Source organism: Anopheles cruzii, chromosome 3, assembly GCF_943734635.1.
Source record: "Anopheles cruzii chromosome 3, idAnoCruzAS_RS32_06, whole genome shotgun sequence".
Lineage (NCBI taxonomy): Eukaryota > Metazoa > Arthropoda > Insecta > Diptera > Culicidae > Anopheles > Anopheles cruzii.
In genome coordinates, this window is record NC_069145.1 from 56,393,515 (window position 1) to 56,407,495 (window position 13,981).

Sequence of the window (13,981 nt, forward strand, 5' to 3'; positions counted from 1 at the left end):
TTCACCCGAAACACGACCTCCATTCGACATGATAAATGTCACTAACGCAAGCCGCCATTGCGCCGGTGAAAGCGATGGCATCGAGGAACACGACCCACTTACCAAACCGAGCGCCGAGGAAAAACCGTTCTCTCGCTAACCATAAATAACCATAAAAGAAACTGGACGGAACACACTGCCCCCGGACGAGAAGCGGAAAAGCATTTTGACAAAACAAAGGACGATGAGTTTATAAAAATGGCGTCCAAATTGGATCCCCCGTCAAAGCAACATGGCAAAGGTAGACATTACGAAAGACAAGGGTCACATTGAATCGGTCGTCCAGGTTTTCGAAGCGTAGTGGCCAGAGTCGCCCTTAATACTCAACAAAGATGGACTAATGTACGTTGCGGAAATAGTGTGATCACTTTTGTTTGCGCAATTAGGAAGACTTTGATTGTGTGGTAGACCTCAGTCGGTCGACTAGTTTCCAGCCCATTTGCGAGATCTCAAGGATCGTTTTTTCATTCGAAGGTTTTCTTATTCAACCCCACCATCTACTCCAACGATCAAACCTTCGTTCAACCTTTTTTCGTAGTATGTAAGTGAATGTTAATGTTTTACGATAATGATCGCATGAGAGACACATTCCAGCGAACAAACAACGTAGTGTGATAGTGAGCAGAAGGATAGACACAGTGTAAGCAAGTGATAAAGAGAGGTGAATCTCGTTTCTCAACCCCAAAGGACTCAGTTGCTATATCGTAACAAAACAAATATGTGTTAGCAGGACATACGAAGGACAATTTGTATATACAGAAAGAAGCGGTTTTATTTGACAAAACGGAACCCAAATGTGATTTACGTTGATGTGTGTTTGTTCCCCGTACTTTCGATAAAGCATTCATGATTCACTAGTTCTTTTCTACACCCTCTCGGACGATAGATATTTGTTTTTTGAACCTTTTGTTCAACACCCTTTATAAAAGATTGATTTTACATATCAGGACTTTATACGCTTTTGAATTTTGAATGAGTCGAGTTTCTTAGTGTGTTAGTTCGTGCTTTTCATAAATTACATTAATTAGGAACATTCACAGTACGTTTAGTGCATAGTTTTGCCAATAGACAGCATATCTCGGTTTCTTCAGGTTTTGTTTATGGTATTTGTCTCATGTTATCATATCTAAGTAATTTATTTGTCGTCGAGCATCATCACATTCATTAGTCTGCTTTGCTAACTATGAATTTTGAAGTTGCATTTTATTGATGTAAGGATTCGTACATGAAAAAAGGCATTTTGCCGAGATCTCACAACGACCCCGTACGCTCTTGCTATACGGCGCCATCATGCGCCATTTTTATGAGAATCTCTTTCATTCGAAGATTATCGCCCTTCATAAATAAGCAGCAGCAGCATGCAAAAACGTTAAAAATCATTCTAGTCCAATAGTGTCTAAGTTTCTTTCCTGTGTTTAAAACTAATGGGCGTGGAACAGAAGCTACAGAAAGTCTGTAAATAGAAGAAAACCGGAAAACCATGCCGTAGCGTATGCGAAAAGAACCGGAACATTACGCAACTTTAAACAGAAAGTTCAAAGCAAAGTTCGAAGCATTTGCGATGCCGCGTAGCCTAGTAAGATGTGAGTCACACATATTCCATCCAGTTTACTTTCCAGAAAAGTCTTTTACTTATTTCGTTTCTAAGTTTACTAACTATGTTAAGTGATGTATCGGTAATCTACTCGTGTGGTGGAAAATGGTGTGTTATGTCTTCTGAAAAGACAAAAGCAAAAGAAAATAGATAATGAAGAGTCTGTTTGTGTCCTAGAGCTAAACATTAGATAAGTAATTTATTTGTTTTTAACATTGTCACCCTCACTCGATTGAGTAGATCCGTCTCCGTTCCGTTCAACTTCGTTTTACTGACGCTTACTTTATGCATATCTTTCCCTACGATTCTCCGTTTTCGACACTCGGATGTGTGTCACGGCCGAGGAAGTGGAAAAAAATAAAACACATCAGTCCCAGAGCCTGATTGAAGATAGAGGAATCACACTAGCATTAGAGTTGTTCATGAGGTCGAAACATTTGTCTGCGTGGTGGCAGAAGAAGAGGCATTCGAACCAGTATGGCGGATATAGTGGGCCGGATGATGTGCAATTAGTTCAGATAGAGTTAGCTGAAATCGAGTCCCCGTTTGCACGACGGCAAACTTGTGGGTAGGCTAAAGTGGCGATCCTGTGGAAGCTCAAACGTGTGCAATAGAATTTAATCGAAAACGGATGTTTCAAAACTGGAATCGTATGTAAGAAGACATGGTTGTTTCATAATATTGATATGGTGCATTACAGAACCACACGGAACCAATCTAAAATATTCTTCCAAATTAAACTGCGAAGCTAACGAATTCCTCAATAGCGATGTCATTCTATCCGGTAGATTGATACAGGATATCTGAAGAAAGTTTCGGCAGCAGACCTTGTGAAACGGTACCGGTACGCGTGTTTGAACATTATTGGGGACGGGTAAACTAAGAATCTCTAGGAGCCACTACGTAAAGTAAGAAAAAAATCTTTAAAAACCCAAGAAAACACACGAAAACCCTTAACGAAGTAATGCAAATGTACGATTAGAAAACTGGATATTATGGATAAAATGTTGAATGTTGAATTAAATTGATAACCCTTTAGTGAAAATGAGCAACACGAGGAAACAAACTAAAACAAACTATGCAAATGCGCACCAACAATAAGACAGGAAGAAGCTGGGCATGATGGAACAACATCAACGGTGGCAGAAGAGCTGAAAGTAACAGTAAAGGGGAAAGCAAAAAGAGTTTCAACTTTCTAGACACACTCACACGCAAAGTGAAACATTTTTGTGTCCTACCGCAAAGATATTACTTTACAAGAAGTGAAAGACTACACACCTAACAAATGAGAGACCAAAACTAGCTGAAGCAGGAAAGCAGGTGGTTTCGTAAATCGAAGTTCTATGTTGCCATCTTGTGAAGTTAGATCGTACCAATTGGAAGTTTCGACATGATTCGTTTGTCCTGTTTACTTGTTTCATAACTTCCACACGTGAAATACTCATTGAACCGAGAAACCCCAAATGAATGTTGAAACACAAGAAAACATAATAGAAAACATGAACATGATCTCAAATGATGGCGCCCTTTTTCACGGTTTGCATGTTGATTCGCTCCTCTAGCTGGCTCGTCGCCAATTATCGTCTTTCTTCAGTTTAATTTGCGAATGACGATTACAAATCAACCCCCGTGTGAGTTTGTGTTGCCATGTCGAAAGATCCTTTACGAGATAGCACAGCGTAAGAAGAACCGGCCCAGGTCTGTGCTGCTCTAATTGAAGGATAAGGCTCGAAACCTGTCGAAGTGAGTGGGGACGAAAGCTGTTCACAACATTCTAGAAATAAAAGTTTAGCATGTTGATATAAAAAACCAAAAAGAAAGAAAAAGTTAGAAAAAATACTACAAAGTTGAGAGCAAATCGAAGCATAATGCATACAACTAAAGATTTACTTCGTAAAAGACAGACGTGTAAGAAACACATCGTACGCAGAGCAGAACACGTGAAAAATAATTCTCACACCGGCCATCGGTAACGGCGTTGGAAAGAGCAAACGAGCGACGCAAATGGTGTAACAGTTTGAGTAAATTGAGGAAAAAAATACGACAAATTATAATTTTTTAAGTAGAGAAAATAAAGCAAATGAAAAAGTTCATAAAAACAGAAACCATTGTTTGAAAACTTCTTTCCCCGGATGATCTAATTGTTAATTCGGTATGTGCTGCAAGCAACTACCAGAGTTGTAGCTCGTTTGAGCTCTGCATGAAGACTACTTTATTTTCGTTTGGTATTTATAGGAACGACAGCGTGCCGTGAAGAAAATGGTTGAGGTGAAAATTGCTCACACTCAATACTGATAACTTTAACACTCATTGGTTTCAACTATTTTAAGATGTCCACATTTTTAAAGATTTGCAGCATGCCCATCCCTAGCGTTCTTCTTTCGTTAAAGTCAGCCTTCGTCGTTTTCGCTGTCAGTGCCTGCTTCGTTTCGTTAAGTTCGGATGTCAGTTGGCTGTCAAAAATCAGCGTGCTCGCTCTCGAGATTTCTTTTGTTGCCGTCTCTCTTAGCGCTAGCTGTCAAATCGCGCTAGATTCGAACGGACAACCAGAGCTAGGAGCAGCGCGAGAGTGGAAAGAAGATTTGCTGTATACCCGTTTTCCACGGACGATTCGCGCGTTCCGCGCGAGAATGTGTGGTCCTTCGGTTCGAGGCGAAAATAGCTCCTTACTCCTCTCCTTGAGATGCTGACGGTGAGTGAGTGAGTAATGCCGTTTTATTTTTCTTTGTAATGCACAAAGTTGGTGACTAAAAGCCTCCGTAGCGGAGTTAAAAAGTGAAGTGCCCTCGCCAGCGCGGTGTGCCGCCTCTCTTTTAGGGAGAAAAGAGAGAAAATTTGGCTCAGGGTTGCGAAATTGGTTTGTTTTCGTTTGTGGTCGAGGCTCCGAAAAGGGCACACATTTGGTCAGTTTGGTGTGTGCTGCAAGCAGTTTCCCATTTTATTCGTGTGTGATTACGCGCACGGTGTGCTGGCGCTTCATGAGAGTGAGAAAATGGTCCCCAAACCCATTATGTGATCCAACACTGTTCGGTATGACTCGTCCTCGCTGAAAAATGGTTTCTTTTGCTTGCTTTTGGCAATGAAGTTTGCGGAGTTTGTTTTTCATTTCCGTTAATCTCCTCTTTCCCCGGAGCACCCCGCACGGTGCTGGGCAGGTGAGACTCAATCGCGTTGTGCAATCAACAACTGAGTTTCTTCGTTTATTGTTCTGCATCCTGCTAAAAGGAAAGTGTTCAAGGAAGCAATTTTCGGCAGCAGCAAAACACAAATCAATTGTTATCAAAGTGTGTGACAAAAAAAAGTCACAAAAAGTGAGAGAGCGAGAGAGCGAGAAGCGAGATCAAACGTCAAAACGAATATCGTCATCGTCGTGTGTGTGTGTGTGATCGATCTCGCATAGTGCAACATTTTCGTGATTTTTTGTGAATTCAATTTGGCCTGTCGTGTGTTCAACCAAACACCAAACGTGAAGAGGAGCCCAGGAAGCGACGGGTGGAATCCAATAATAAAGAGGAATGTAACTCAGCCGTGTGTGGAGCCTGTGCTAAATCGAAAAGGTAACAAAATGGGAGTAGTAGAGTCTACTGCGAGTTTGTGTGCAAAATGAAAAGCAATAATTATCGTCCAAACTACGATCCATCTTCGATCGATCCACAGCGAAAAAGTGAAGGGTGCAACGGTAATCAAAACGGCACGTGGAAAACTTTTGGATTTTCTTTGGCCAAACGAAAATAGAAGCACAATACACTAGCACACACACGCACACAAGCGAAGAGAAGGGATATCCCGAGTCCCGAAGGATAACGCTCCGTCAGCTGTGTAAAGTGCGCCAGTGACCGAGTGAGCAATGCGAGCATTTTCGGCTCTCCTCTTTGGGCACGGAAAGGTGCGTTAGCCGTGACACAGTTAATCTCGGCAAGGAGCTAAACTTGTTTTGCGTATCAAGTAGAGAAGGAAAGAGATATTGGAAAAGGTAAATCAAGTGCCCAACTGATGATGATACTTTTACCGCAAAATGATTGGTTTTGTTTTTCGTCTCATTGTTCGTCGCGCTCGCTGAGCTCACCACGATTATGTCATCGGCTTTTGCTTGTGTGCGAAGCTCAGAAACGACTCGATGATCCTCAATAATGCACTAAAACCACTAGCAACCAACCAGATGCAACGAAACTGCAGCAAAGTTTTGATACTTTTCAGTTATTTTCTACGAAAGCGACCGTCACACTAAAATATGCACTACCAATGCAGGTTTCCCAACCCGACGATATGAAATACACTCATAGTAGGCTTACTCCACCTGAACTCCTCTTGCTGCGCGAATAACTGTCGACACCGGCGACCCTAACCTTGAAAGTGGTGATGATTTTTTGGCGCTTCCTTTCACGTCGTACAAATTGTGGCCGCACAATAACCAAACAGTGGTCTGGAAAGCCGGTAGCCAGTTGCTTCGTGGTTGCCTGCTTCTGGTTAATTCATGAGCCTAGACAAAATGCGTTTCTAGAAGCCAGAAAAAGCAATCCTCTAAAACTGGAGCGGTAAAGAAACTGAAGAACGTTAGTAAGAGGGTAAAACAGCTTGTTTTATTCGTACCAGAAGCACGTTCGTTGCAGAAACATTATTCAACTGCTAAATGTTGTGTGGTTTGGGGTGATAACTCCATGCAACGTTTGCAAGTAGCATTGCTGGTAGGCTCCAGAAAGCATTCGATTTTGTAATATAATTTTTAAAATTTTTAATGTTTTTTTAATGCAATGGACTTGGCTGTTTGTATGTTATTCACTGTGGTTAATGGTCAATTTATGTTGTGCGACATTTGGTCGAAGAGGCGAACGTTTTCAGATGCTTAAAAATTTTACACTTTAACAAAAATAAACTAAAACCGTTGGATGCGAAATTACACTAGCTGTCAAACATACATTTAAAAACAAAATTTGTGACATTTAGTCATGTCATCTATTGTAAAACCGCAACGCATTAATTGAACGTCCTGATAGTTTGACGAATTATTCTTCGTGAAGGATTTGATTGGTTTGAGTTAAAACTGCTGGGATAGCATTGTTCAATTAGGAATCTGCGTGCCGGAGGCAACGTGTCGTCCTTGCTTTCGCGTTTTGTATGTGCTGTTTGGTTTGGCGTGATTTCATCCCCGCTCGCTGGGGTTATAATTCAGCGGTTCGCAACAAAATAAGATAATGGAAAACCAGACGAATTCCACTGACGCAACAGCAAGCAAGGAAACGATGTCACAAGCGCAGAAAAATATCCACAAATTCTGGCCAAATATAATGCGCGAAATGCAGGCGACTCGCAACGTCAAACTTGGCCGTGAGCTTCTATCGCTTCGGCGTATAAAGAAAATCATGAAACTGGATGAAGATGTTCACTGGATCTCTTCAGAGACACTGCTGTTGTTCGCGAAAGCTATCGAAATGTTCGAAAATCGAAAAATCGAAACAGTGCGAGCCTGGTTGCATACGGAGGACGATGAACGCCGTAGGCTGCGACGCAGTGACATCGTGATGGCAACCAGCAAGTACGATCAGTTTGACTTTCTCATCGACATCGTACCGCGGGATGACAAGAAGGATTATACCACGATAAAGGCAGCCGGCGTTGTCGAGGACGATACTCAGTATTCGATACACTATTCGATATTCTCAGCCGGCTCAGAAGGACCAACAAGCCACAGCTACAACGACTGCTGCAAGACTGGTCACTAGTAGCAGTAGTAGCCCGTCCAGGGTAACAGCAAATTCGGGTGCGAATCAAGCGCTCACACTGTTTCAGCAAGCGATGACCGCGTCGGGTGAAATTACGCAAATACCGATTTCGATCCCTCTAAAGGGCCGTTTACACGCAGCGATATATCGCTGCAATGCCTTGTATGAAACCAATTGCAACGATATATCGCTACGTGTAGACAGCAAAAAAGGAACAAATTGCTTGTATACGACCAGATTGGCAGATCAAAAAAATTGAATGCGCCGAGCATCAATTTCGGTCCAATCTCCATACATGTGTGCGTGTGCTGACGGTGGATAGACATGTGTGCGTGTGTTGATGGCGGTTTGACATGTTGTTTTGAATGTTTTTAAAGCAAAAGTTTAACGTGAGAATAATTGCCTTGCTTTAAAAGCCATTCCCTCGACCACCGTGACCGATTAGTACTCTTGGTACGTTCTATTTTTTGCTTTGTAACCGAAACGCACAATGCCAAGACAGACCAATACAGTGTTACTTCCATGGCTGTTTCCATGACACCGAGATCTGCGATTGCAAATCGCAACGATACATCGTGGCGTGTAGACGCTCCACCTTGGCTGCGATATATCGCTGCGATTAATCGATACAAGGCATTGCAGCGATATATCGCTGCGTGTAAACGGCCCTTAAACCAACTGAGTTTCATTCCGGTTGCTGCTGGATTTGCAACAGCTACCACCACTGAAGCTGGTCAGCCAATATTTCTACAAACCACATTATCGCCTGCAGTTATACATACGGCACCGACTGGCGTGTTTTTAAGTACGAGTCAGTTTCCGCAGCAATAGCAATCTCAGTAACAACGATCACATCATCAACAACGGCAGAAAAATCATCACCAACAACAGGACTAAAGTATGTTTGCACCGATTAGTTTCGGTAGTCGTCGGTATAGTAGTCGGTTTCTAAGCGGGGGACCTTCCAGTTCGATCCTTGACAGTGCATCAACTTGAGTGTAAAACTTCAAGTTGCTTCTTAATCCGGTTCTGTCCGTTTTAAGAATAATTTTAAAAAAACATGAAGATGGCAACGATGGAGAGATTAATGAAAGTTAGTGAATTTGGTTGTCAAAGTTGCGACAATTATTATTTTTATCCGGCGATTACAACAGCTAAGCGATCTTGGCCAAGAACAGACAATTGCAACAGACAATTCACAATATTTTGATCTCATAATTTGAGCACGGTTTACATAAAATTATTCGAATTGTTCGTTATTTGATAGTATATGAACATAACCGTTTTTTATTATAAAATTTTTTTCAGGAAAACAACCATGACTCGGGAGTAACAGTATGGCGAAATGATTTAACTTTCCTCGTGTATTGCACGCAATCGCTCGCACAATCATAAACCCAACGAACGCACATCATTTCATCAGCAAAAGGTAAGTGCAAAACTTAATCTTATCATATGCCCACCCGCCTAGCCCTAAGTGTCTTCCTTGATAACGACGACTTATCACGGAGCGAAGTTCGACAGCAATGTGACGCACATTTGTTCTCCGTAGGCCTTTCTTCATGATGCGCTAAATTTGCATAGTTGCGTTGATATACTAAAATTTACTAACATTCGTCGTTTAGACAGACATTGAACTGTTGAAGGTTTATTTCGAAAATGTTTGGCTATAGGTGGGCTTACGTAAAGCCCCCTATTTGGGTCGCAGACCGTAGGGCGAGGAGAATGTTTTCTACAGTGTCGTTCGGGTTATATTTGGATCAATAAATCGTTTGCTCTGAAGAGGCTAAAAGCCGAGGATAGTTCACGAGAATTTCCATTTCAGAAATAAAACAACTTGGCCACGTGTGCAATGTTGAATCGGTGTGTAGAGAAGCTTAAATGCATGCTGCATATAACATGCATATCCCGTACGAGTGGCATATTTTCTTTCGCTCGTCGGAGTGTTAATTAGTGACTTCATCTTGCAACACGATACACAACCGATGGGAACGGATTACACTGGGCACATCCCGTTGTCCCGCTGTGTGTTGTCATGTGGAAATGATTATCGTGTTTCCGTGGCACCACCATCCAGTTCCTAGAATAGTTACACAAAAATGTAACAATTTAGCATTACGACCAGATTTAAAATTCAAGTTTGATAATAAAAACGGCTTCGAGGAATATTGACCAAAGTTATTGCTACATCGTTGAGAATTAATTTCAAACCTATTTTTGATGCTGATCCAAAACCAAAAATTAAAGCACTCCTTTAAAAACGGGTTCATAAAGTAGTACCCACCGGCAGGCCAATGGAACAACTGCATTGGTTGGCATCTTTCGTAGTACGCAGAATTCAGAAATAGCTCCAGATGGAAACGCTTGGCAGAATAGCAACGAAAATGGGTAGGTGTTCAATCCCACGCTACGTCTGGGGTTGCGGAATGTGCTCACGTGCTTACGGGAGGCAGGACACACAAATAGACGATAGAGCAGCAATCATTCCGTTTATTTTTATGTAGATTTTTGATTGCATTTAAAGATGCTTATTACCGTATTATTACCGTAACAGAGAATAAGCCCTACTTTTCGCTCTGAGCTCTGCACCCTCGTAATCCTTTGATAAATTTGTGTTTACAATACGTAAACGACATAAATCGTCAAAAATCTACTATTTACTAGATTCTTTGAAATAAAAAACTATGCGCGAAAAATGATTTTCTTTTCGTAATATTCACATTCCAATGTATCACGAAAGACACGATTTCATTTCCCTATCAACTCTGTTCATTCCCGGAAGCACCAATATGGTCTCTTCAGCTCAAACAGAAAAAGTAGCCCTTAGTGTGTGTCATGTGCATGGAAATGTGCACTTTCGTGTTTGCTGTTAGAATGGCTCCCGGAATAGCCAGGGCGCTGAGCTCCCCAGCGTCTCGAGAAGAAATTGTTCCACAAACACGGGATGTGTTGCAACTAAAAATAAAATCTGACTCACCGAAGGACCGCCGCGGCAGTGGATGGATGAATACTTGATGATCAGTACCTAGTAGGGTGCGCTCGTGGTCCGTGATTTTCTTGGGTGCAGATATCAAATGTAGGAATCTTCGTAGATAAAGCCCCTCATATAGTGCATTATTTGCTTCCAAAGCCTTTTTTATTTGGAGTTGTTGGATTTGTGGGACGTTCTGGTATTTGTAAACAGTCTTTCAAAATGTATTGCAAGACTGACTTATGCTGTTCCGTTTGGTAGTCCAGATTATTTACCTAAGCTTTACTATTATTACGGTATTCCCGCTTTTATAAATGTGAGCATGTTTTGAATTCCGCAAAAGGAAGTAGTTTAACGCTTTACTACCACACCTTTAACGTGACGGAGTATGACGTAAGGCATAAGTCATGTTGATAAGAGAGAATCCTTTCAGCTGCTGTTGATAAGCGGTAGGAAGGAACTTGATTTCGAAGGCACGGCTTTCGTTACCTATGAAAACCGACACGTCGCGTCGATGTGCTGGCTGATGATCATCAATCTTCAACCCGTTATCAGCTGCTCATCTGATTCATCCGTTAGATTAAATACTACTAAAGCGTTTGCTTTCAAGGGTACGATGTATCATGATTATAATCACCACCAGAGAGTGGAACGAGAGAACTACACAGCAACGTTTAGCATAGGGTAGCGTATTCGTTTATCAAGCAAATCTTTGGCTCCACTATGTCTGGCCAGGCTAAACGCTAGTGTCGGCGACACTGGCCCAGCATCTATGCGATTCAGATCGCAGAGAGACAGAGAAAAACATTGAGTAATGCATATTCATACCATACTGTAGCCGGCTTGCCTGTTCTGAAAATGGTTCTTATCCTTTTGAATGACGATGAGAAAGCAACAAAGATTAAGAAAATTGGCGAATGGCTTTTTCTCTATATCTACACCATCTTGTGTGATCTTCTTGAAGCTTCTGATGTGATTTCCCCATGAAAAACCATTAGCCTGAACGGTTCGGTAAATCGTTTCGTAGCATTTGGTATATTTTTTTGTTTTCATATGTTTGGTTTGGTTTTTTTTATTTATTGTTTTAAAATATAACGTGTAAACTGTTTAATGTAAAATACTTAATTTGATGCGTTGAAATATAAACTTTCGTACGAATGTATTTTCACCATTTAAAATTTATGTCTCGCCACAAATGGTGTCAAAAGTAGGTCACTGACAAGTCATGAAAAAATTACTTTCCATCTTTCGATTAACTACCTGTCATGTCTACAACAGAGCTGGAGTGATACGGCGTAACCTTATCATATATGTCCAGAACAATCATGTAGTCGATGTTTTATTTTCTTTATGTGTTTGTGGGATGTGTTTTTAATCGAAAAAGACTGCAGTATTCGTTTGTAGACTTGACTGAAAAAAGGCATGATAACTTCCGTTCTAGTTCGTTCTAACAATAAATACCAGTTCACTCATCCATAAAAAGCTTGTTATTCAATTTGTTCGCCCTGCTGTCGGCAACAAACGAATTTCGCAACCTGCGCTTTTGTTGCCCGTAATGGTTATCAGTGTCAGCCGTCAGCGACAGAAGTGCAAATAATTCCCACAAAAAAGGCGCCAGCTTTTCTGGTTAAAGTGAACTCTCACGATACTCTCTCATATAACGTCCAACACTTATTCGGTCCGTTCGGTTTCACCGTGATTATTTATTACATTTGTGTACAGTACGAATCTAGCAGTAAATTCAATGGAAAAACATCGTAGTTGTAAATTGTTTTTCTATTATTTGAATTACTATTTATTTTAAGTGAACAGAGCCGTATTAAGCTGCAACTTAGGCTTTTGCACTCGAGTTGATGAACTGTCAGCGTTCGAACTGATGTTTTTCGGTGCAGAGCTCAGATGGATTATCCTCGGGCTATCTATATTTTTCGATTTGTAATTAACTAAAACACCTAAAAGTGTATTTTTAATCGCCAATTGTCCCTGTCCATCACCATACCCAGTCAGAAATCTAAAAAAATTGCTTTACAATAACCCAAAAATCTCTCTCCGACGCTCCGATGTTTCTCTCCATGCTCCGGCCTCTCGCAAAATTCGCAAAGTGCATACGTGATTTGGCGCACACGTTTATCTTGAACCCGGCGAGACCGGCGAAGGAGTGCCGTAGGCCAGGGGGGCTAGAGGGTACAACATTGGTGTCAAACATCGCGGCGAAGGCCATGTTGGTTTGGTTGAGAGGCTTTTTTCGACTTCTAAATGGTTGCTCGTAGCTAGTAATGCTCTGTTTTATGGGTACGACCAATCAATCGATTCGGTTCCGACCACGAAATATGTTGCGTTTCCTTTTTCCGACTCGACAGACACTGGTGATCGATTTGCTCCGTGGTGGGGTCACGATGTCTGCGAATTGGGTTGCTAGCTCCCAGTGGGCCGACGGTGGAAAACCGGTTGGCAAGTTTATATCTTGCCCCCGATGCGTCCAGCGCGCTCAGTTCCATTGGGAACCGCAGAAGGCATCACCTTGATTACCTCAGGTCCTGATACTGCAGCTATCGGACGAACTTCCAACACGTCGGGGTGCAGTAAAGTGTGCGAAACACGAGCGCGAGTTCACCAGTAACCAGCAGCTGTTGAGTGGGTGTTGTTTAATCGAACTCCTCCCCGCTAAGTAAAGTCGTACCTATCATACCTTGTCAGCAAAACCGGACGGGCCCACTTCAGGTCACGTGTAGTGCAAACGAAAATGTGTATCACAAAAAATGATCGAATTGTGGTAAATATTTATACTTTTTTGCTCACAAAAGTTAAATTATACATGCGGTAAGCAGTGCGAGGCTCGTTTTTGTTGCGAAGCGTTGAAGAGAAATCGTTATAAACGGACGGCTCAAGACGACACGCGAATCGTTCGGAAGAAGAAAGTCACGTGAGTGATTGTGGAGCCGGATGCGCGTTGAACGCGTTGGTTTTGCGATTAGTTTGTTTTCCATTTTTGGCAAAACCCCAACGGGGGGCAGAGGATCCGTCCGTCTACCAAGACGTGCCAAGAGGACCTGGGTTGGAAATTGTGAACACTTGCCGTGCTATTTTTGCGAAATGTACATTACGAGCACGGGTTGGCATTGAACTGTCGTGAAAAATCGATGGAAAACATCGCACGAAACGAAAATGGCCAAAAAGGTGACGAGAACGGTTGTCATTTTTGGGGAACAAGTAATGGACGTACTGTGTTGAGTATGCGAAACTGTTCGTTGGTCACCAATTGTTTAAATATGCTACTTTTAAACCATGTCCTTCCAACAGTGTTGTTTTTTTGTTCTATTGTTTGTTGCTATTTATGGAAAAGACCAACCAATACTATTTAAATTGTTGACATGTCACAGCAAATGATAAAAATTTCGCAAAACATCGAAAGTATTCATGTTCAGTGTTTTTTGACGAAAGTATCCTGTTATAAAGATAAGTAAATATACTTGCTATGCACATCCCATACACAGAATCTCAATTCTGTATAAAATATTTGGACATATTGGTGGCCATGTACCACAGGCCTAAAGTGCATCGGGGGGACCTTCGATGCTTATCATTATCCTTGTTTTATGCAATCTCATCCCGCAGAGAGTCATATGACGGCCGACGTCACCGATAAAATTTATCTAC

General features: G+C 41.7%; 1 protein-coding gene across 1 annotated transcript; it reads left to right on the plus strand.

The window, feature by feature from the left end:
- The first annotated feature begins 6,873 nt into the window (after positions 1 to 6,873).
- Positions 6,874 to 7,353, plus strand: LOC128270649 (nuclear transcription factor Y subunit gamma-like). The gene has a single exon (XM_053008058.1). The coding sequence runs from the start codon at positions 6,874 to 6,876 to the stop codon at positions 7,351 to 7,353; it is 480 nt and encodes a 159-aa protein (XP_052864018.1).
- Positions 7,354 to 13,981: the final 6,628 nt, after the last annotated feature.

Excerpts from the sequence above, each read along its gene's own strand:
- LOC128270649 (XM_053008058.1), top strand. The coding sequence starts at position 6,874 with ATGTCACAAGCGCAGAAAAATATCCACAAATTCTGGCCAAATATAATG.